The sequence below is a fragment of the Bipolaris maydis genome (assembly GCF_028858645.1).
Source record: "Bipolaris maydis strain C4 unplaced genomic scaffold PSV08scaffold_2, whole genome shotgun sequence".
Lineage (NCBI taxonomy): Eukaryota > Fungi > Ascomycota > Dothideomycetes > Pleosporales > Pleosporaceae > Bipolaris > Bipolaris maydis.
In genome coordinates, this window is record NW_027093858.1 from 1,525,496 (window position 1) to 1,546,985 (window position 21,490).

The 21,490-nt window shown below is 51.5% G+C and overlaps 9 protein-coding genes across 9 annotated transcripts; 5 read left to right on the forward strand and 4 right to left on the reverse strand.

Annotated features, from left to right (window-relative positions):
• Positions 1–280: 280 nt before the first annotated feature.
• On the forward strand, positions 281–5,868 carry PSV08DRAFT_384190 (uncharacterized protein; the record flags this gene model as incomplete). The annotated part of the gene is made up of 3 exons (XM_014229090.2): positions 281–851; positions 900–5,761; positions 5,812–5,868. The coding sequence occupies 3 exons, from the start codon at positions 281–283 to the stop codon at positions 5,866–5,868; spliced, it is 5,490 nt and encodes a 1,829-aa protein (XP_014084565.1).
• A 396-nt stretch (positions 5,869–6,264) lies between these two features.
• Positions 6,265–7,664, reverse strand: PSV08DRAFT_24599 (synaptobrevin-domain-containing protein). The gene is made up of 3 exons (XM_014229089.2): positions 7,430–7,664; positions 6,688–7,364; positions 6,265–6,623 (listed from the first exon to the last, which is right to left on the reverse strand). The coding sequence occupies exons 1-3, from the start codon at positions 7,462–7,464 to the stop codon at positions 6,598–6,600; spliced, it is 738 nt and encodes a 245-aa protein (XP_014084564.1). The 5' UTR covers positions 7,465–7,664; the 3' UTR covers positions 6,265–6,597.
• Positions 7,665–7,999: 335 nt separating this feature from the next.
• On the forward strand, positions 8,000–8,778 carry PSV08DRAFT_266011 (Rpp14/Pop5 family-domain-containing protein). The gene is made up of 2 exons (XM_014229088.2): positions 8,000–8,279; positions 8,378–8,778. Exons 1-2 carry the CDS (start codon positions 8,069–8,071, stop codon positions 8,719–8,721), a joined length of 555 nt encoding a protein of 184 aa, XP_014084563.1. The 5' UTR covers positions 8,000–8,068; the 3' UTR covers positions 8,722–8,778.
• Positions 8,779–9,030: 252 nt separating this feature from the next.
• Positions 9,031–11,108, reverse strand: PSV08DRAFT_384193 (Mdm33 family-domain-containing protein; the record flags this gene model as incomplete). Its single annotated transcript, XM_014229087.2, has 2 exons — positions 9,031–10,092; positions 10,145–11,108. 2 exons carry the CDS (start codon positions 11,106–11,108, stop codon positions 9,128–9,130), a joined length of 1,929 nt encoding a protein of 642 aa, XP_014084562.2. The 3' UTR covers positions 9,031–9,127.
• Positions 11,109–11,118: 10 nt separating this feature from the next.
• PSV08DRAFT_358979 (HAD-like domain-containing protein) lies at positions 11,119–12,398 on the forward strand. Its single transcript, XM_014229086.2, has 2 exons — positions 11,119–11,224; positions 11,291–12,398. Exons 1-2 carry the CDS (start codon positions 11,174–11,176, stop codon positions 12,047–12,049), a joined length of 810 nt encoding a protein of 269 aa, XP_014084561.1. The 5' UTR covers positions 11,119–11,173; the 3' UTR covers positions 12,050–12,398.
• Positions 12,399–12,495: 97 nt separating this feature from the next.
• PSV08DRAFT_407247 (uncharacterized protein) lies at positions 12,496–14,094 on the reverse strand (the record flags this gene model as incomplete). Its single annotated transcript, XM_014229085.1, has 6 exons — positions 12,496–12,956; positions 13,025–13,297; positions 13,354–13,453; positions 13,516–13,744; positions 13,819–13,841; positions 13,899–14,094. The coding sequence occupies 6 exons, from the start codon at positions 14,092–14,094 to the stop codon at positions 12,518–12,520; spliced, it is 1,260 nt and encodes a 419-aa protein (XP_014084560.1). The 3' UTR covers positions 12,496–12,517.
• Positions 14,095–16,201: 2,107 nt separating this feature from the next.
• PSV08DRAFT_24629 (uncharacterized protein) lies at positions 16,202–17,844 on the forward strand. Its single transcript, XM_014229084.2, has 3 exons — positions 16,202–16,637; positions 16,685–17,448; positions 17,502–17,844. The coding sequence occupies exons 1-3, from the start codon at positions 16,384–16,386 to the stop codon at positions 17,738–17,740; spliced, it is 1,257 nt and encodes a 418-aa protein (XP_014084559.1). The 5' UTR covers positions 16,202–16,383; the 3' UTR covers positions 17,741–17,844.
• A 1,040-nt stretch (positions 17,845–18,884) lies between these two features.
• PSV08DRAFT_195000 (uncharacterized protein) lies at positions 18,885–19,965 on the forward strand. The gene has a single exon (XM_014229083.2). It carries the CDS (start codon positions 18,924–18,926, stop codon positions 19,791–19,793), a length of 870 nt encoding a protein of 289 aa, XP_014084558.1. The 5' UTR covers positions 18,885–18,923; the 3' UTR covers positions 19,794–19,965.
• Positions 19,966–20,123: 158 nt separating this feature from the next.
• On the reverse strand, positions 20,124–20,925 carry PSV08DRAFT_170645 (uncharacterized protein; the record flags this gene model as incomplete). Its single annotated transcript, XM_014229082.1, has 2 exons — positions 20,124–20,568; positions 20,666–20,925. The coding sequence occupies 2 exons, from the start codon at positions 20,923–20,925 to the stop codon at positions 20,124–20,126; spliced, it is 705 nt and encodes a 234-aa protein (XP_014084557.1).
• Positions 20,926–21,490: the final 565 nt, after the last annotated feature.

The following is a 21,490-nucleotide window of genomic DNA, read 5'->3' on the forward strand; positions in this document are numbered from 1 at the left end:
GAAAAAAATGTCTACGTACATATGCAGTGGCCCGGATACCTCGATTCGCAGCTTCGGCGCCGCAACAAGCCTCGTCATTCGCCCAGGTGGGGCAGACCAATCAACCCCGCCATACACCTGCAGCTAGGCCGTTTTCGTTTTTTTCAACTGCAGTGAGGCTCCGAAACTTTTTTTTCTTTTCCGTTGAGCCTTCAAGAACTCTCCTCTCCCCTCAAATTGCCCGGCAGTCTCGCATCCCCAGGGTTCCATAGCCCTAGAGCTGTCTCTTGTATCCTCAATTATGGCATCCCTGCCCGAACAAAGCCAGAATCTGGCACTCGAGCTTCAAGATGGCTACGTCTGTTTTGGACAAAGCTTCGGTGCCGACAAGAGCATCTCTGGAGAGCTTGTCTTCCAGACTGGTATGGTCGGCTACCCCGAGTCTGTAACAGACCCTTCGTACAGAGGCCAAATTCTTGTCATCACATTTCCTCTTGTGGGCAACTATGGCGTTCCGTCTCGAGAGGACATGGACAGTCTGCTCAAAGAAGTCCCAGCACATTTTGAGTCCAAAGAGATTCACATTGCTGGACTTGTCGTGGCTACATATGCCGGCGAGGAATACTCTCACCACTTGGCCACCTCTTCGCTGGGTGCATGGCTCAAGGAACAGGGCGTGCCCGCCATCACAGGCGTCGACACGCGAGCGCTGACCAAGCGTATCAGAGAAGAGGGAAGCATGCTTGGACGTCTTCTCCAGAGGACCGCACCAACACCCTCTGCTGCTCTCACCGAGGGCGAGGCCGACTGGAGGAGCAGCTTCGAGCAGATTGAATGGGTAGACCCCAACAAGAAGAACCTTGTTGCCGAAGGTACGTTCGCCCCACTTCCAAAGTCATGCCATTCCTGACACTTTCCAGTCTCCATCAAGGAGCCAAAGCTTTACTCTCCCGATCCCGCCACTGCGCTCAAGCACCCCTCTGGTCGTCCTGTTCGTGTAGTAACCGTTGACGTGGGTCTCAAATACAACCAATTGAGATGCTTGGTGCGAAGGGGAGTCGAGGTTCTACAAGTGCCTTGGGACTACGACTTCCCCAAGCTTGCCGGCAAGGATTACGATGGTCTCTTCATCTCCAACGGTCCCGGTGACCCAGCCATGATGGAGTCTACAGTACAGCACATCAAGACCGCCATGAATGAGGCCCGAACACCCATCTTTGGTATCTGTCTTGGCCACCAACTGCTCGCTCGAGCGGCCGGCGCCAGCACAATCAAGATGAAGTTTGGTAACCGTGGTGCCAACATTCCCTGCACAAGCTTGCTCACTGGAAAGTGCCACATCACCTCGCAGAACCACGGATATGCTGTCGACTCCAAAACTCTGCCCAGCGGCTGGGAGGAGCTCTTCGTTAACGCCAATGACGGCAGTAACGAGGGTATCCGACACCAGCAAAAGCCATACTTCAGTGTGCAATTCCACCCTGAACATACACCTGGTCCCCGTGACACAGAGTACCTCTTCGATGTCTTCATTAGTACCATCCAAAAGGCCATGACATCACCAGAGGTCATGTCAAAACCAGTAGAATTCCCTGGTGGTACTTTCGAAGAGAACAGGAAGCTCACCCCTAGGGTCGACGTCAAGAAGGTCCTTGTTCTTGGAAGTGGAGGCTTGAGCATTGGACAAGCTGGAGAGTTTGACTACTCTGGTAGCCAGGCTATTAAGGCTTTGAAGGAAGAGGGTATCTACACTATCTTGATCAACCCCAACATCGCCACCATCCAAACCTCAAAGGGTCTCGCCGACAAGGTCTATTTCTTGCCTGTCAACGCAGACTTCGTTCGCAAGGTCATTCAGAAAGAGCGACCCGATGGTATCTACGTAACCTTTGGTGGTCAGACTGCACTCCAGGTCGGTATTCAGCTCAAGGATGAATTCGAAGGTCTTGGTGTCAAGGTTCTTGGTACCCCAATTGACACCATCATTACCACCGAGGACCGCGAGCTCTTTGCCCGTAGTATGGAGTCTATCGGAGAGAAGTGCGCCAAGTCTGCATCTGCCAACAACGTTGAAGAAGCCATGAATGCGGTCAAAGACATTGGCTTCCCTGTCATTGTCCGAGCAGCATATGCTCTTGGTGGACTCGGTAGTGGCTTCGCCGACAACGAGCAACAACTACTTGACCTGTGCAACAAGGCTTTTGCAGCCAGTCCTCAGGTGCTCATTGAGCGCAGTATGAAGGGATGGAAGGAGATCGAGTACGAAGTCGTCCGTGATTGCCGGGATAACTGCATTACCGTTTGTAACATGGAGAACTTCGACCCGCTCGGTATTCACACTGGAGACTCTATTGTCGTTGCACCCTCGCAGACCCTTTCGGATGCTGACTACAACATGCTCCGAACGACTGCTGTCAACGTTATCCGCCATCTTGGTGTTGTTGGTGAGTGCAACATTCAGTACGCACTCAACCCATTCTCCAAAGAGTACTGCATTATTGAGGTCAACGCTCGTCTTTCGCGTTCTTCCGCTCTTGCTTCCAAGGCCACTGGATATCCTCTTGCATTCGTCGCTGCCAAGCTTGGTCTGAACATCCCTCTCAACGAGATCTCTAACTCAGTCACACGCTCGACTTGCGCTTGTTTCGAGCCATCCCTCGATTATGTCGTGGTCAAGATTCCTCGCTGGGATTTGAAGAAGTTCACCCGTGTATCGACTCTTCTCGGCTCATCTATGAAGAGTGTCGGAGAGGTCATGAGCATTGGCCGGACGTTCGAGGAGGCCTTACAAAAGGCTATTCGTGAGATTGACCCTAGCAATCTTGGTTTCAACGAGACCCCTGCCTTGATGGAAATCGATCAGGAACTGCAAACACCTTCCGATCAGCGCCTCTTTGCTATTGCCAATGCTATGAAAGCTGGATACAGCGTCGACAAGATCTGGGAGATGACCAAGATCGACAAGTGGTTCCTCAGCCGTCTCAAGTCTCTAAGTGACTTCGAGAAATTAATGGCGGACTACGACACTGTCAGCATCACCAAGCCCTTGATCAAGAAAGCCAAGCAGCTCGGATTCTCTGACCGCCAACTTGCCAAATTCTGGGCATCCAATGAGCTTGCTGTACGCCGTGTACGTGTCGATGCTGGCATCTTCCCTGTTGTGAAGCAGATTGATACTGTCGCTGCTGAGTTCCCTGCCGTAACCAACTACCTTTACCTCACATACAACGGCACTGAGCATGACATCAGCTTCAATGACAAGGGTATCATGGTGCTCGGTTCCGGTGTGTACCGTATCGGATCTTCTGTCGAGTTCGATTGGTGCTCTGTCCGTGCTATCCGCACACTCAGACAGCAGGGCTTCAAGACCGTCATGTTGAATTACAACCCCGAGACCGTATCCACTGATTACGACGAGGCCGATCGTCTCTACTTTGAGTGTATCTCTTTGGAAACCGTGCTGGACATCTACGCCATAGAGAACTCGAGCGGCGTAGTCGTAAGCATGGGTGGTCAGACTTCTAACAACATTGCCCTACCGCTGCACCGCATGAACGTCAAGATCCTTGGTACTTCCCCAGAGATGATCGACACCGCAGAGAACAGATACAAGTTCTCACGTATGCTTGACCGTATCTCTGTAGACCAGCCTGCCTGGAAAGAGCTCACAAGCATTGAGGAGGCGACTGAGTTCTGCGAGCGGGTATCTTACCCCGTCTTGGTTCGTCCTTCCTACGTCTTGTCTGGAGCCGCCATGAACACTGTCTACTCGAAGCACGATCTGGCCAATTACTTGAACCAAGCGGCAGATGTGTCTAAGGAACATCCTGTCGTTATTACAAAGTACATCGAGAATGCCAAGGAAATCGAGATGGACGCTGTTGCCAACAAGGGTACGATGATCGGACACTTCATCTCTGAACACGTAGAGAATGCTGGTGTTCACTCCGGTGATGCCACTTTGATCCTGCCTCCCCAGGATCTCGATCCCGAGACCGTGAGACAGATCGAAGATGCCACTCGCAAGATTGGAGCAGCTCTCAACATTACAGGACCGTACAACATTCAGTTCATTGCCAAGGACAACGAGATCAAGGTCATTGAGTGCAACGTTCGTGCCTCTCGATCTTTCCCCTTCGTCTCCAAGGTCATGGGCGTCGACCTGATTGAGATGGCTACCAAGGCCATGGCTGGTCTGCCTGTCCAGGAGTACCCACCGGTCAATATTCCTGCAGAATACGTCGGTGTCAAGGTTCCCCAGTTCTCATTCTCTCGTCTCTCTGGTGCCGATCCTGTTCTTGGTGTAGAGATGGCTTCCACCGGTGAAGTTGCTTGCTTCGGACGTACCAAGTACGAAGCCTATATCAAGGGCCTCATCGCCACTGGCTTTAGGCTGCCAAAGAAGAACATTCTCTTGTCGATTGGTTCGTTCAAGGACAAGTTGGAGATGCTTCCATCAATTGAGCGCTTGCACAAGATGGGCTACAACCTCTTCGCAACTGCTGGAACTGCCGATTACATTCAAGAGCACGGCATTCCGGTCAAGTTCCTGGAAGTCCTCTCTAGTGGCGAACACGACGAGCAGAAGCAAGAGTACTCGCTCACGCAGCACTTGTCCAACAACCTTATTGATCTTTACATCAACCTGCCATCAAGCAACCGCTTCCGCCGACCTGCCAACTACATGAGTAGGGGTTACCAAACACGTCGTATGGCCGTTGACTATCAGACTCCATTGGTCACCAATGTCAAGAACGCCAAGTTGCTGATCGAGGCTATTGCCCGTCACTATGACATGGAGGTCAGCAAGGTTGATTTCCAAGACTTCACTATCGCTACCGGATCCCACGATCAATCTTCTGGAACCAGTTCTAGCCTCAGCAGTTCATTGTCTCTATCGCAGCTCCTCGCGAAGTCTCCATTCAAGCGCCAGAGCATCACCTCTGTCAAGCAGTTCTCCCGAGCAGACCTCCACCTTCTGTTCACTATCGCCCAGGAGATGCGTCTGGGTACCCAGCGACAGGGCTGTCTCGATGTTCTCAAGGGTCGTGTGCTTTGCACCATGTTCTGTGAGCCATCTACCAGAACATCGGCTTCTTTCGATGCTGCCATGAAGCGTCTGGGTGGTGAGGTTGTTGTCATTAACGAGTCCGTCTCTTCTACCCAGAAGGGCGAGTCTATCGCTGATACCATCCGTACTTTGGGCTGCTATGGTGATGCCATTGTCCTCCGCCACCCATCTGAGGAATCCATCGATATTGCTACCAAGTTTTCGGATGTTCCAATCATCAACGCTGGCAACGGAAGCCGAGAGCACCCAACTCAGGCCCTTCTCGACATTTTCACCATCCGTGAGGAGCTTGGAACCGTCAACGGCCTCAACATCACCTTCGTTGGTGACCTCAAGTACGGCCGCACTGTACACTCTCTGTGCGAGCTTCTTTCTCACTACGACGTTACCATCAACCTCGTCTCTCCAGAGTCCCTTGTTATGCCTTCGGGTGTAACTAACGCTCTCAAGTCACGGGGTCAGCTGAACAAGGTTTCCAATCAGCTCACGGACGAGATTGTCGCTTCTTCGGATGTCATCTACTGCACTCGTGTGCAGAAGGAGCGCTTCCCCGACGTGGCCAGCTACGAGGCTGTGAAGGATGCGTTTGTCATTGACAATAAGTTGTTGAAGGGAGCCAAGGAGAATATGATTGTCATGCACCCACTGCCCAGGAACAACGAGATCAATGAGGAGGTCGACTTTGATCCTAGGGCGGCATACTTCAGACAGGTAGGTTTCAAATTTTCAAAGAGGAGATGCAATCGCTGACATATGTACAGATGAGATACGGACTGTATACCCGCATGGCACTGCTCGCTATGGTCATGGCACCGTAGATGCACAGTAATGTGTATGAGTTTCATGGCAGGCGTTTGACGGTTTTTAACGATTACGAACAAAACAGCAAAAAGTTTTCTTTCTTTGTTTGCCATTTCCACTGATACATTTTCTTTTTTTTTCCTTTAGGGTCTATTCCGTGGTTTCGGGGTAGACATACAGACTGTAGATAGATAGTCAAAAGCATTTCTACGGAGCTGAGTGATAACAGCACATAAGGGTATGTGTATGATGTATTTTTATTGTTTTCAGGGTAGGGGGAAGCTATTTCAGTTTTATTTCAGTCTATTTTTGCTTTTTTCCCCCGGCGTTTGGATTTAGGGTTAGGTTTGGGTCATCATAAGGTTTGGGTGGGGCAGGTTCGGATTAGCTCGCCCTCGGTTGGGCAACGGCTTGGTGCATCTTGGGACATGAACAGGTTATCCCAGGGAAGGGATCTGCATTGGACGGAGTTCTTTGTTTTTTGTTGTTGGAAAGAAGAAAGTAGTCAATTTCAAGACTACTGATGGCGCAATTGGAAAGGGAAGAAAATAGACGCCAGACGCCTTGCCACTTGGTAAGGACTATAATGAAGAATACTACACGCACGCCTTGAAGCGTGTATTGACGTAGGCACAAAGGCCTGCTTCATTGCCAGCCACATTACTTTGTTTATGGGTCCAAAACATGATTCAAGTTGTTCGTTTCGAGGAGTGAAATGATGGTAGAGGATGTGGCAAGGAGGGGACTTAGTGACCGAGGCATCGGCTCCATCCTGTTGAATGTTAGTGAATCATGGTTTCCCAAATCACTCGGTTTCCAAAGAGGGAGAAACATACCAGGCAGCCCGCATCCAAAGCCCACAAACAAGTAGAGCAAGAAGATGACGACGAGGACCAAAAGCACCATAAGCTTGACATTCTTCCACCACATCCTTCTCTTCAATGTCCGACTCCTAACCCTAAAGTCTCTCGCATTCTCACCCAGTCTCCCCGTCTTATCCACAAGCACACTCATATGCTCGCCCCTTTCAAGCACCCGCTCAATATTCTCCGTCATAATCTCCCTCACACCTTCAATCTCGCGCTGCGCCGTCCTAAGCGCATCCTGCTGCCCCGCCTGCGTACTCCCCTGCTCGAGCATCAACCTCTTGAGCGCGCCATTAAAGCTCGCACAGCCATACGGCGGCAAGTCGTGGAAATTCGTGTTCTCGGGCTCGAACTCTGCAAAGAAACGCTTCTCGAGCGTGGCGAGAAAGCCAAAGGGGATGCGCTGGCCCAGCTCGCGCTCGGCGATGACGAGGAAGGTGAGGCCGCCAGCGGTGGCGTGGGAGGCGGGGAAATCAGAGGGCGACTTGACGAGGCAGTGGATGAAGAATTTGGACTGGTCGATTGTCTTGTGGGCGGATTTGTCGTGCGCGATGCGTGGGAGGACGAGGGAGACGAGCGAGGAGGCATTGGAGGAGGCGGAGGCTGTGTGTTCGGCGAGGACGGTGGTGTTGTGGGCGATGCAGGCGCTGGTGGGGAGGTGTTAGTAAGACATTTGATGTGAAATGAGGGAGATATGGGGGCAGAGTCGTACTATAGCAGCGGCGAGGATGAGGATGAAGACGCCATATTTGGGAGAGGTTACTCGTTTGAGCGTGAACGAGACTAGTGCTTGATAGATGGGTGTAGTTTGTATATCTTTCAGCGTCTATTCCGATGCTATGTTGTGGGTCTCGTATGCGATCTGGATGCTCAATAGAGTCTGTACCTGCTACTGGTGGCTGTGTGGGTCTAACTGGGGAAAGCTGGGAGTGTGTCGCAGGCACAGCATGTCGGATTGCTGCGCAAGACGCAACGACAAGGCGCTAAAAGCTGGGGATATGGCTAACCATGTGCGTCATAAGCCAAGCAAGCCCCCCCAATCAACCTGCCTTGCGCGCTAATGCATGGCCCAAAAGATTGAGGACCGTGATCTTGTATTTCGCTTTCTTGCTTTGTTTGAAAAATTAAAAAAAGAAGACACAACGTGACTTCGCGTGTCTTGCGCGTGCGCTTCGATTGCGGAGGGGGGCACAGACATCACGACCGCTTGCTGCTCGGTGTCGTTGGTGCGCAACCTTATCGTACTACTTACTACATAGTTTCTGATTACTTTTCTTATTCCAACATCCCTCTACGCACAACTTTACTTCAACCTCCATATACGCACACACCCCAGCGCATTGAAGCCACAATGGTGCGCGTCAAGAATCGCTATCTAGTAGTCAACTTCCTATACCCAGAGCCCCCCACAAAGACCAAATCCAAACTCCCCGACGTAATTCAAATCCACTCGCCTACGCCCGACGCGCTCAAGCCAGGCTTCATTATACGCATGATACGAGATGGAGTTGAAGAGCTATTTGGCGATTATGGGTCTGGCATGGTATCTTCTGGGCTAAAAGGTACCTTTACCTTTTTCTTCCATGTCTGCGTTATATACATGCACATATATACATGCGCTGTCGTAGAGAGTACAATGCTAACAACCTCGCCTACACAGTGAACTACTACTCGCCCTCAACCAGCACAGCCATAATCCGCTGTCCCCGTGACCACTACGAAATGGTCTGGGCCGCCCTCACATACACTACGCGCCTCCCGCGACCGCTCGATATACCCGTTGTGATACAAGTGGTACGAGTTAGCGGGACTATTAAAAAAGCAGAGGAAGAGGTTATACGGCAGTCGCAACTGATTATTAAGAGAGCGAGGGAGTGGGAGGGCGAGGGACAGTTGCCTATGCTACAGAGTGTAGAGAAGGCAGTGGAGAAAGAGCGGAGAGGAGAAGTGCAGGTGCTCACCAAAGTTGATGATGAGAGTGACAGCGATGACATGAGTGAGTAGGTGCGGGCTCCGACTTTTCTGGAAAGCACATCTTTGGCAAACTCGCTTGGTGTGCGATATGCAAAGGCGTCTCGATTCTCCAAGACGGGTTGCTGCATGTTGGGTATATGTATAAGCCTGTGTTCTCCTGAACGAGAATAAGTCACGCCCTCACAGTGGAAAGCTGTGGCATTTCTCTCAGGTCGATACCCGCGCGCTCGTTCGGCTAACATACGCTGGAGTCTTCCCTGTCAACCGCGGTATGCAATCGGCAATATACCAAATCATCACAGACCGTTCCGTCGATGCAAAACAGTCGGCGAGTATTCGTGACAGCAAATCTATTATACACAACCTCTATGATACATGTGGCGGGAAAAAAACTTGCGCTCTTCTACATAAAAAAGCATGGGACAAGATCAACATCTTAGTTAGGTCTAAGCATAGCAATCAGAGTAGCAGTAATGACGGCTCCTGCCGCAGCGCCTTGTAAAACAGCAGTCGTGTAGTCGATTCTCCGCATGGAAATGACGCGCTCGCTGAGCAAGTCATTGGCAATGTAGTGTGCCTTTTCCTGCCAAGTCTCCAGTCTACTGTAGGGATGATAGGACGGAGCAGCTTCCCTGGCCACGGTGACTTTCTCGTCGGGCGTCAAAGTCTCTTCTTCTGGGCTGAATTCAGTGACCCCCGGTACCGGCTCAACAAGGGTTTCTGCAACAACATCGGGGACAACTTCTGGCTCTGCAGCCGCTGTCGGCTCTTCAACAACCTCTTCAACAGCATCTTCCACTACAACAGGTGCAACAGGTGCAGCAGCTGTCGTAGGCGTATAGGCGTGCTCAACAACTTTTTCAGCCTCCCTTTCCATAGCAGCAAGTCCCTGACTGCTAAGAGCAGGTGCCGCAGCCGCCGCAGCCGCCGCGGATGCAGCTTCAGAAGCAATCTTCTGTTGCGCCTCCAACGCGTTCTTGATCTCCTTGACCATCCTCTTTCTCCTCCAAGGTTCCAAGATTGCTAGACTGAGCAGTAGCAAGAAGATATTGACGCCCATCAGTCCAAAAGTAACCCAGGTGCTGTTCCTGCGGATAGTATCACTCCAGATTTGTTCCTCATGGTACTGTGCGCGCTCTCTCTTTTCCAGCTGCGCCCGTGCATCCTCCAAGGCATTCTCAGCGTTTGCAACGGCATCCTTTGCTTCTCGGACGGCTTGGTCGTTGAGGTGCTCGGATCGGATCAGAGCCATGTAGCGTTCGAGATCGCCATTCGACCATGAGTGTTTCCGTTCGAGGAGAGCAACGACTTCTTTCTGCGAGGTGGCCTGGTGTGCGAGGGCAGTATCGAGGGCTTGTTTGGCAGCGTCAATGGCTGAGCGGCGGGCCTTTACGAGCTTTTCTGTCCTGAGATTAGAACTAGTACCCTCAAAAGGAATGAGGAAATCGCGTACCTTGTTCTTTGATTTCCCTTCGCAGAGCTTCTACTCCTGAGTAGTCGGTGCCTGTATATGTGTTGACCTTTTGTGTTACTACGGCAAGCTTGGGTAGCAATTCGTCCATGGCATCAGAGAAGCGCTTCAAGAGGCTCCATCTCTGCCTTTCACGATGCGAAGGCAAGTACTCATCGGGTACGCGTGCAATGTTATCTTGGGACTCGGCTTTCTTGGCTGGTTCCGGTTCGGGCTCTGGTGGGGGAGGTTTGGGTACTTCGGTAGCCGGTGATTCCTTAAGTGCTGCTACCGAGCTCTCAGCTGCTCTCTGAATGGCTATCTGATCCTCCAGTAATGCATTGAGTCTCCTCTGTAATCTTTCCTGATCTTCTGGCGATGGCGGGGGTACGGAAACATTGGGCCGTGGTTGTGCTGGGGCCTGCGGTTTTGATGGAGCTTGCGGTTGTGGTGGAGCCGGTGGTTGTGGTGGTGCTGCGGGCGGTGGCATTGCGATGGCATCTGACGGCTTTGGCGGCTTTCCTCCTTCTTCTCTCCATCGGTTCGAGCTTGAGAGGGCACGTCGCTGCCATGTCTCAGCTGAATTGATGGTTAGTTGCAGCCTCGGATCCCATCTTGGTGCACCGCCAGACAACGACAGGCGATGGTGGGATGGCAGACATGGTGGCGGCGCGGTGCCCGCACGGCGACTGAAAAGACGGAGTGAAGAGGCTACCTTGTTAGTGACGAGCTCGCGTGAAGCATGCTGAAGCAATGGCCTCATTGCTGTCTCTTGCCTTACATCAAGAGCGCAGTGACGGGGACGACGAATGACGAAAAAGCACCAGCCATGCGGACCTCCGAAGCGCTCTGACGTGCCAAGCGGCGTGGGGTTGCCCTTGACGTGTTGAGACCCGGCTTGCCCATTCAGGCTGTACCTAGTGCCCGTCGAGCATTTCAGGTATTGGCCAAGTGACTTGAAGTACATGATTTTCTGTACTTTGTAACCTCTCGACTTTTTCCCACGACATTCGCCCGCTTCACACGTTCAAGATGGGATCTATCGATTTGGCCGAGTTGCCCGCTATGAAGAGCGACCCCAAGGTACGTCATACGACACCCCGCTCAACATCTTCAACTGAAACAGTACATACTGACATTCCGAGCCAGTTCATTTTCTTCACCGACTTTGACGGCACAATCACACTCCAAGACTCCAATGACTTCATGACCGACAACATCGGCTATGGCCAGGAAAAGAGGCGCGCAGGCAACATTGCCTGCCTGAACAACGAAATCTCCTTCCGCGACTCCTTCCGCGACATGATGGACAGCGTCACACGGCCCTACGACCAATGCATCCAGTATCTCGTCGACAATATCAAGCTAGACCCAGGCTTCAAGGCCTTCTTCGAGTGGTCTCTCGAAAACAACATTCCCGTTGTAGTCCTGAGTTCAGGCATGGAACCTATTATTCGCGCGCTGCTTGAGAAGCTCGTCGGGCCCAGCGCAAGCAAGATGCAGGTTTTGGGTAACTACGTCGGTCCCCGTGAGGGCAAGAGCATCAATGAAGAGGGTGGATGGCAAATCCTATTCAAGCACCCAGACTCTGGTTTCGGTCACGACAAGTCGATTGAACTGCGCAAGTACTCGTCGCTCCCCGAGAACGTACGCCCGACTATGTTCTACGCTGGCGACGGTGTGTCAGATTTGTCGGCGGCGCGTGAGACAGATCTTCTGTTTGCGAAGAAGGGACATGATCTGATCAGCTACTGTGCTCGCGAAGATGTCCCCTTTACGGTCTTCGAGGATTGGTCTGATATCTTGGCCAAGTGCAAGAGCATTGTCGAGGGCAAGACGACGGTCCAGGCCGCGGCCAAGGAAGGCTACGAAGCGTACAAGAAGGGCGAGGCTGGCCTCAAGAAGTAGATGGCGGACTTGTGGGCAAGGATTTAACCGGAGAGACAGAAAAGCTCTCATTATCCGGTTTCCATGCTGCGGAGCAGCTGACTCCCAGACAGTCTCATGCTTCCCTTTTTCCAGGTGGATCACTCTGGATGTGGTACCTGCAGTAGTGACTGCGGCATAGTTGTGAGCGGCCCGCGTGTGTGGGGGAGGAGGTGCTGCCATCCCGCAGATGACTGCGGGCAACGCAAAGGTCTTTACACAATTAAACAAGACGATAGACATGATTTATACGATAGACTATAGAAACCTGCAGTTTCGGTTTACAAATCAATGTCTAGTTTTTGAAACTAGAATACACCGGTTTTTCTACAAGATCGTTCTGCAGATTGGCGTAACAAAACTTAACTTCCATAAGTGGGTATATCTCACTGCATAGGAAAAACAAAAACAAAAATCAGAGCAATACATAGGAAATCCTTCTTCTCCGTTTCATCGACTTATAGCTACCTCAGTAGTCTTTACAATCGTCAAACCCCTCTGAACAGACCTCCGCGGACCGCATCGTGCCTCATGACTCTCAACGCTATCATCACTCTCCCCAGTCGGACTTCCCATTCTCTCAAGACCGCTTTTACCTCGTGCAGCTACGACGGTGTACGTATCCTTGGCAAGTATTGTGTCTTCGCCATAAGGGTCACGTCCTATCGATTGACTGCCCTCACTCATGTTCTTCATGACGAAGCTATCGCCATTTTGCTGCTCACTCTGTTTCATATACCCCCTCGAGCGAAACGGTGTGCTATTGAGGCCATTCGAGCCGGTTGTTCGGCCTCTTGTAGCTATGGACCGGACTTGTCCGAAGAAGCTTGCGAAGAGGGGTTTCATAGTTGGGAGGCAGGCGGCGATGATACCGACATGCATTTCTACCCTTTTTGGTTGCGATGAAAGTTAGCTTCAAGTTATTAAGGAGTTCTAGTACGTTGTGCAAGGACGTACTGTTGCCAGATATAATACCAAGATCCATCGCCAGACCAATCCTTTACTTTGAAGAAATTGGCTTGCATTGGTGTCTTGTAGATTGCTATAGCGGAGGCAAAGAGACCGAGACCCAAAATTGTTGCGAGACCGATGCGCGTCTGGATAGTAACTTGTAGCTTCCAGACCATGGGTATGGGAATCAGAGCGAATATCAGATCTGTGGCGATGTTGATGCAAGAGTTGAAGACACCGACATTTTTGAAGATTGTTGCATCATAGCATTTTGCTTTGCTGTGTTTCTGTTAGCCATCGTGTTGGGCTTTGTCAAGGCCTGTATTGGTACCAACCCCATTGGCGGACGCATAGTGTAGTCCCACCCTGCTCGTACGGGGATACACTGGAATATGATTGCGAAGGTCGAACCAATGGTAAATACAACAATAAAAACTAAGCCCGTCATCAGTCACGATTGCAAAAAAAGTAGAATTTTCTAGCCAAGTGTTACTTACTCAACATGCCGATCAGGAATGGTCGCCATCTTGTCCGGTCTGCCAGCCGGAGCAGGAAGAGACCGATCGATAGCTTGATGATGCTGTATCCGGCAATGATAAGAATCGAGTAGAAGTACATGTACTTGAAAAAAGGGAAGATATTCTCCACTGGGAATGCTTCAGCGTGTTTCCCCAGTCCAAGGTTGATGACTGTCAAGAATAGACCCAGTGTCGTTGTGCTTATGCACTGGAGACATAGGTGTCAGCTATGTGTTCAGCGAACAAAGACATTGTCTGTCTTTCCGAAAGTGGTAGACATACTGCTGCAACCAACATCATAATATCTGGTTTGGACGGTCAGTGACGTTCGGCGATTCTTATACGTCAGTGGTGTTACATACCATCCCAGCCAAATGTTTTCAACATGAAGATTCGCACATAGAACCTTAGAAGCACCGCAGTGGTTGACAATGCGAATAGCGGGCCTTCTACGGCCATCAAATGGGCAGCTTGATTCTCTGCCATGTACTCTGGTGATCGCGCTGGCGTTGGGGGAGGTTCCCATCCCTGTCTCGAAATGAGATGATGGTAGGCCATGTTGAACATGTCGCCTCAAAAGGAAACAAAAGGAAAGAAAAGACCAGATCTAGCAGAAGACAAAAATGTAGGTTTTCATGGCTCTGATCAAAGATGCCCCATGACCGTGTGTCAGAAAGTGGCACGCAGACACGCGCTGAGTGTAAAGACTGTGCACTACAGTAAAGGGCCACATCTGGATCAGCATTGGTCCGGGACAAAACATGCTTTTCCGCATATGCACGCTACATTGTTTTAATGTCGAAGCTACGGCTCGGCTGTGTTGCATAACAGGGGAACGATCGGAGTGGCGGGCTGTCTGCCCAATCATGTTGGTGATGCCAACAGGATTGCAAAGCTTGATCCCGAATCCACTGGCCTGCCGCTATGTTGCTACAATCTGAGGATCAAGATGTGCTCCATTTATTTCTTGTCTTTATGCTTTGGAAGCACGCAAAGACGCGGTGGTGCGAGTATGTGTACAGACTGCTGGCTGAAACACTGTCAGAACTCGAGTGTACATTACAATGTATTCTAGACACTCATTAAGTGTCTCACGGATATTGTCATCGTTGCGAACTTGGCACGTGTTGCTTTTGGATAATCAGGACCAATATTGACGGCCAGAAGTGGAAGAACATGTCTTCATCCGGAGGAAGAAGCGACACAGGATCTATCACTCTGTACCTGAACACTTTCTGACAGGAAAATGGTAATGCCCATATTGAGAAAACCATGGGATTTCACAGCTGTTTCCCATTCCACCGGATATTGCTGCGCTGCCTCGGAAGTTGGATGTTGGGACTGCAGGATTCATCATAAGAATGTGGTAGATTCTGCGAACGGTCCCGGGGGAACTGCCCAGTCGAGGGCAAGTCTCGATACTAGTATGTTAGTGAGGAAAGTGTCTCCATATATCAACTACCAATCCTGTAGCAGATGGCTATAAGGTACGCATTGTCGGCGGACCGGACCTCGTCATACCCACCTCGTACGACTTGGATTTTGCTAACATGGTGGGTAGTGGCGTGGACACGGCTGCAACACGTGTCTGAGCAAGTCTACACGCAGACTAGTGGGCTGAGCAATCTCCGGGCGATGCAGGCTGTCGGTTGTGAGATGAACGGATGGGATGTGGTCGTGGAACGATAGGACGCTAACTACCCAGGCGAGCGGGGGCCGGTTCCGCGGACAACAACGGCGCTTGAAATTATCCGCGAAGTGGCAATTGGTCATAGGAAAGTAGCATGCTTATGCAGGCCGCCACACCCTATTCCCCCCTCCCGTTCATCGTTCCAGCTCCTTGCTGCTGACGGGGCCTTTGCCAAGTATCTCTGATCGTATGTAAGTATTGTAGCCAAGTATGCATATGATCAGAGGTGACTGACGTGCCAAACTCCCCGATAGGTATTAGTGTATGAGATCCGCGCCGATCGGACTATATACTACGAATTGCAGTACCTAGGCACAATCCTCAGGTACCATATCTCAATTTCTTCCCGTTGGACCCGCCCCTAAGCTCCGCAGGATGACACCGGTTAAAGAGATGAAGAGAAAATACATTCTTGCATGAGCGTTGTGGAACCACGGTCGCCACACGGCTCGGGGCTTGTTCAGTGCAGCGGCGTAGACATCCCATGTTTTTCTGACCTATCCACTACCTTGTCGTTCGATAGACCCGTAACCGAGGCTTCCAGAATTCGTTAACACATCTCACCTGCATTCACAGCCCCAATGCCTTTTTTTCTATCCTTCAAACGGGGCCGAGACTTATGCAAACCCACGTGTTGTGGAGTTTAGAGACGCCCCTTTGGATCCTGCGAGGCGAGCTCGGAACGTAGAATCCATTTTGGTGATAGTCACAAGGTAGAAGGAGCACCAAAAAGTTTTCCATCCCATTTGGACCATTTGAGGATTACGGGCGAATAAAACTTCGGTTTACGATGTGTTCTCACTGACTCGAAGCCTGCTCGGAATTAATGAACCGAGATTTGGGGTCCGAGAACAACTGAGTATTAGTGCTGTTTGTAGTCAGATTGCTTGATTGGACTAGATGAAGAAAGATGTTGGTATGCACGCTGAAAGTATTTGAAGGCTCGTGCAGCCTTGCATCTCTAGGCAGTGCTTTTGTCGTCAGTCGCTTTCGCCTCTCTCGCATCTTAATATAATTCAGTAATAGCCAGCTCGGACTAGCATCGTGCCCAAAGTCATATTCAGAGCAGTCGGCGGTTTCAGTCGTTCACTCGTCTTGATCCTCCAAGGCCTCCTGATTACTTCAATACCCAGCTTTACCCGGTTCAAAACACGATCATGCGTACGACCGCATTCCTTTGGCTTGCACCCGCAGCGTTAGTTAGCGCCATTCCTGCGCTCGAGGAAACTTCTCCAGCTGCATCATTCGACAAAAGGCAGAATGTTTCTCCGAACATTTTGGGAGGAAAGGTCCTTCAGGCAGATGTGTACGCTGGAATTGCTGCCATCAACCAACAGATCTTCCAAGCCACACAGCAAAACGATCAATTCAAGAAATGCAACCCCCTGAACATTGTTGTTCGCAAGGAATGGTATTTATCCTAGCAAAGTGATAGAATACATGTACTGACACAAATAGGGCTACCTTTACCAAGCCGGAGAAGACCAATTACATTCAGGCAGTCCAATGCATGTCCAAGCTACCCCCGAAGACGCCCAAGGCCGAATGTCCGGGCTGCCGGAACCGATACGACGACTTCGTAGCTGCGCATATTAAGCAGACATTCTCAATCCACAATACTGGAAACTTTCTTCCGTGGCACCGCTACTTCACGTGGGCATATGAGCAGACACTGCGAAAGGAATGTGGCTACAAAGGCTACCAACCGTACTACAACTGGCCACGATGGGCTGACGACCCCATCAAAAGCCCTGCTTTCGACGGATCTGCCACGTCCCTGAGCGGCAATGGTGTGCTCGGATGCACCAATCAAACCTTTTATGGGATTCCGACGAATGAAGAGCCGAAGATTAAGATACCTAAAGGCAGTGGTGGAGGCTGCGTAGCCTCTGGTCCTTTCAAAGACTGGACCGTCAACCTTGGGCCCGTCTTCACGGACTCGCTCTGTGTACCTCCCAATCCGATCTCCAACTTCACGGATCCCAACATGGGGCTTGGATATAACCCCCGTTGTCTCAAGCGAGACATTTCATCGTGGACGTCCAGGCAGTGGACCAATGACGAGATGGTAGTGAAGCTTCTCAATAGCCCAGACATGAAGACTTTCTGGTTTGACATGCAAGGCGGTGATCCCGCTTTTGATAATAACTTCATGGGCGTTCACACTGCGGGGCACTTCCACTTGGGTGGTGATCCTGGATCTGACTTCTTTACTTCTCCCGGTACGTCTTTATATTGCATATCTTGGTGTTTCCACCTGCTAACGTAGAAAAAGGCGACCCATGGTTCTTCTTCCACCACGGACAGATTGATCGTGTGTGGTGGACGTGGCAAAACATTAACCCGGCCGAGCGTACCAACGCCATCTATGGAACTACCGTTATTTCTGACCCCACTGCGCCTGCAACTAAGCTCACCGACAAAATGACGCTGGGCTATGCCTATTCCGGGGATATTACAATTGCCGATGCGATGAGTACGATGGGAGGACCTTTCTGCTACACGTATATCTAGACGTGCGTGTTAGAGGCATCTTTGCTATTCGTGTGAATAATTTCTAGTACATAGTGCATTTCAATTGGAGCGCTAGAGGAAACAAAATAAACTATGGCATTTGTAACCTACACGGTGTGACTGGTGACGCCGGGTCTGAACAGGCATATACCCAGTAGTTTTATACGAAGCGGCTCTTGACAGCACAACCACGGTAAATTTGCTTCACCACCATGCCCACAGAAAAGGAGAAGAGCGACAATTATACATCGAGGCTAACATTAGTCCTGGTAGTGGGGCATCTGCAGATGCTTGAGATGATGTACCAGTACAGTGGACTGGCACGTCTTGGCTTTATTGCGGAGGCGTTGACACTGGACTCCACCTGCTCTACTAGTACAGTATACACATGTATCAGAGTATCCCAAAAGATGAAGCTCGGACAAAGGTACCTGGAGCAGAGCAATCAACGATTCGACAATGGCACGCAGCGCTAAGCAGTCACTATACCTGTGTAGCATTCGGCTCTTGACGAAGAATGAATGGGCGGGGGTTTCCCCCATCCAAAGGGCGCGGAGACCCTGCATTGCCAACGCATCACCGCTGAAGAAAAGGGACCCCCCAAAGAGCAATCATGTGCACCAATCCTTCTCTGATCACGCCCGTTCCCAAGAAGCATCTGTGAGATTGCAGCCAACCCCCTCTACAACGCCGGCGCCCGAACTACCCAGATTCATTGGACAGCCTGCGATCGTGCTCTGTTGCTGTTTGCGGGTTATTATTAGTTGGACTGGCGATTCCGAGCAAAAAAAAAGCTTACTTACCTGGTTAATTTTACCCCACTAACATCCTACATTTGTCCCCGCCGCCGCCGCCGCGCGCGACAATCGGGTTTCCAGGGTCCCTTTTTTTAGACCAGGGGGTTTGGTTTCGCGCTGGGAAAGAAAGAACTACAAGGCGAGTTGGGCATCATCGACATAGTCGGCACAACCATTTTGTTTTCTACCCATCACAAAAGACCTCATAAGAAAGACACACACACACACACACACACACACACACAAGAGAGAGAGACAAAAGAGAGACAAGAGCGTTCAACTTAATAAGAAAGCAAAAGTCTCCAAAGAAAAGAGACAGACCATTACCCCCCTCCCCCTCCCCCTCCCCCGCATATCACTCCCCTCTCCCCCCCCTTCTCGCAGCCATGAATGTCGACCCTCTGACGGGCGCACCGCTGCCCTCCACCGCAATCCAGCGCATCCTCTACCTCGCGCCCAAAGTGCACATATACCAGATCCCACCGGCGACGTCGACAAAGGGGTACCAAGCCTCTACGTGGACGGCCAACAACAACCAGCTACAAATCTTCACGGCGCGATTACGCATCGTCGAGACGTCGATACCCAGCGCATCGTCGGACGACGCAAGCGGGACCGATGGCGGCGACGACAACGAAAAAGTAACGACGACAATCCTGCTCGAAGACCCCAAGAACGGGGATCTTTTTGCCGCAGCCCCGTACACGAGCGAGCGCACCGTCGAGCAAGCACTGGACAGCAGTCGTTTCTTCGCCATCACCGTCGTCGGCGAGGGCCGCAAAGCCGTGCTGGGCATGGGCTTCGAGGAGCGCAGCGAAGCCTTTGACTTCTCAATCGCCCTGCAAGACGCCCGGCGCGTGCTGGGCTTCGAATCCAAATCCGCCTCCGCACTCTCCTCGCGGTCGTCGTCCAAAACCAGCGCTCCCGTGGCGGAAGAGGCAAAGCGCGATTTCAGCCTCAAGGCGGGCGAGACAATATCGATTAACCTGGGCGGACTCAAGGGCCGGCGGTCGAGGAGCCATGAGAGCGATAAGAGCGACGAGGGCAAGAAGAGCGATCAGGATGCCCTGTTTAGTATAAAACCGCCTCCTGGGAGCGGGCCTGGAGGCGCGTTTTTGCCGCCGCCGCCGAGCGCGAAGAGTGTCAAGGAGGAGAGGAGGAGGAGTAGACAGACGTTTGATGCGGCGAGTTTGCCGCCGAAACAGACGGCGGAGGATTTGGGGTTTGATGATGGCGAGTTTGGAGAGTTTCAATGAAAGAAAGCATGTGTATGTGGAAGTATCAATGGAGGTATGACCTTTTTCCTTTTTTATTTGTACATTTAGCAAGGCGTTTTTTTCTTCTTATATTGTTGCATCTGTCTCACGTGTACCCTCGCATGGCAGGCGCGTTGAGGGAATTCAAACATCAAGAGTCAAGAATGGTTGCTGCATGTGTATGTGTCCATGTGGTTGGATGTGTGTACGTGAGAGTACGTGATAGGGGAGGGAGGGGTATCAGGTAAGTTTCCGGCTCCAAATAAACGCCTCGAAAGAAAGACACAATCAAGAAAGAAGGCTAGAGTGACGAGATTCCCCTCTCAACTCTCAAGACTCGGTCCAGCCCTGCGCCTCTTTATAAAGCTTCTCGATATCCCGAATCAAATCCTCAGGCTTATCACCATCGGGGCAGTCTTTAAACCTACCCCCGTCAGCCACGCACCTCACCTTGTCGTCTAGCCTGACGGTGCAGCTCGTCGTCACGCCCACATCACGGCTATGCTGTGCGCTGTCCCTCAGCAAGCCCATGCCATACGCGCCGTTTTCCCTGCTCATGCACTCGTTCAGCACTTCAAAGTCGAGACCGTGTTCCAAGGCACAGTCTTCAATGAGCGAGCGGGCGGGTATCTCGGGGTAGTCGGTGATGAGGCAGTTTGTGAAGCCTAGGTAGAGCTTGGGGTCGGGGTACTCGGATGCGGCACAGAGCATCACGATGTCGCCCAGGCACTCGGTTTGGCCGTGCATGCATAACACACCGTCGTCTTCGGTCAGGCTGTTTGGGCTTTGTTAGCAACTGTCGTGTATGTGTGTGTGTGTGTGTGTGTGTGTGTGTGTGTTTGTTGGTGCATTGCGGTGGCGGGCAAACTTACGTGCCAATCATGCTGAGACGGAAGTCGACTTTGTCAGATACGTTTGCCATGGCAGGCAGCACCAGTTTGTTTAAGCAGTCGCGCGCGTCGGGGCACTTGGACATGATGTGCACGTCCAGGGGCACTTTTGAATCGGCGTCCAGGCCGTGGTGGTGGTCATTGCCGCAGGACCATGTTGATGCAAGCCAGAACAAGCTGAGGACGAGCATGGTGACGGCCATGTGCAGGCGGCTCTTGCTGCTGGAGCTACGCGGAGTCATGGGCTCGCCAGCCTCTGGGGCGTTGGGGACGAGGGGCGTTTTCTCTTCCATTGTATATACAGGGCGCAGGCGTCGATGTTGGGTAGAGAGTATTTGGAGATGGGGTCCAGACAATCTAGATGGCGTGCTGAACCGGACTAGCGGGGCCAAGGGCAGGGAGGGCGAGGGCGCAGCTTATGTGATGAGCGTGATTGACAGGCACATACATGTATATCCACATGTACACGGATGTATGGATGGATGGATGGATGGATGCAGCCGAATGAGGAATCATGGAGTGATTGGCGCTCGGAGCCTCCCATAGCGTGGTCAACTAGCCGGCGTGTGTCCTGGCAACGTCAAGTCAAGCACATTGGCTGCGTAGAGCAAAGTCACATATGGACGGATTGATACGACAGACAATCGGCGGTTCATGCAAATGGGTCAATGGTATGTACTTCCCACCGTGGATTGTCCAAACAGGCCTTGGACTGGGTGCATGCAGATGGGATGCCATTGTCACATGCCACTGTGCGGGAGGCACGACGGTACAACAATTACCCGCAAGCATGTGTGTGTGGCGTTG

Bases quoted from the DNA above. Each gene is read 5' to 3' on its own strand.
- PSV08DRAFT_24599 (XM_014229089.2), bottom strand. From the start codon at position 7,464: ATGGCGTCTTCATCCTCATCCTCGCCGCTGCTATA. The intron at 7,365-7,429 runs GTACGACTCTGC...CCTCCCCACCAG, and splicing joins TCATCCTCGCCGCTGCTATA to CGCCTGCATCGCCCACAACA. The intron at 6,624-6,687 runs GTATGTTTCTCC...AACATTCAACAG, and splicing joins CTTTGGATGCGGGCTGCCTG to GATGGAGCCGATGCCTCGGT.
- PSV08DRAFT_266011 (XM_014229088.2), top strand. From the start codon at position 8,069: ATGGTGCGCGTCAAGAATCGCTATCTAGTAGTCAACTTCCTATACCCA. The intron at 8,280-8,377 runs GTACCTTTACCT...TCGCCTACACAG, and splicing joins GGTATCTTCTGGGCTAAAAG to TGAACTACTACTCGCCCTCA.
- PSV08DRAFT_358979 (XM_014229086.2), top strand. From the start codon at position 11,174: ATGGGATCTATCGATTTGGCCGAGTTGCCCGCTATGAAGAGCGACCCC. The intron at 11,225-11,290 runs GTACGTCATACG...ATTCCGAGCCAG, and splicing joins CTATGAAGAGCGACCCCAAG to TTCATTTTCTTCACCGACTT.
- PSV08DRAFT_24629 (XM_014229084.2), top strand. From the start codon at position 16,384: ATGCGTACGACCGCATTCCTTTGGCTTGCACCCGCAGCGTTAGTTAGC. The intron at 16,638-16,684 runs GTATTTATCCTA...TGACACAAATAG, and splicing joins ATTGTTGTTCGCAAGGAATG to GGCTACCTTTACCAAGCCGG. The intron at 17,449-17,501 runs GTACGTCTTTAT...ACGTAGAAAAAG, and splicing joins TGACTTCTTTACTTCTCCCG to GCGACCCATGGTTCTTCTTC.
- PSV08DRAFT_195000 (XM_014229083.2), top strand. From the start codon at position 18,924: ATGAATGTCGACCCTCTGACGGGCGCACCGCTGCCCTCCACCGCAATC.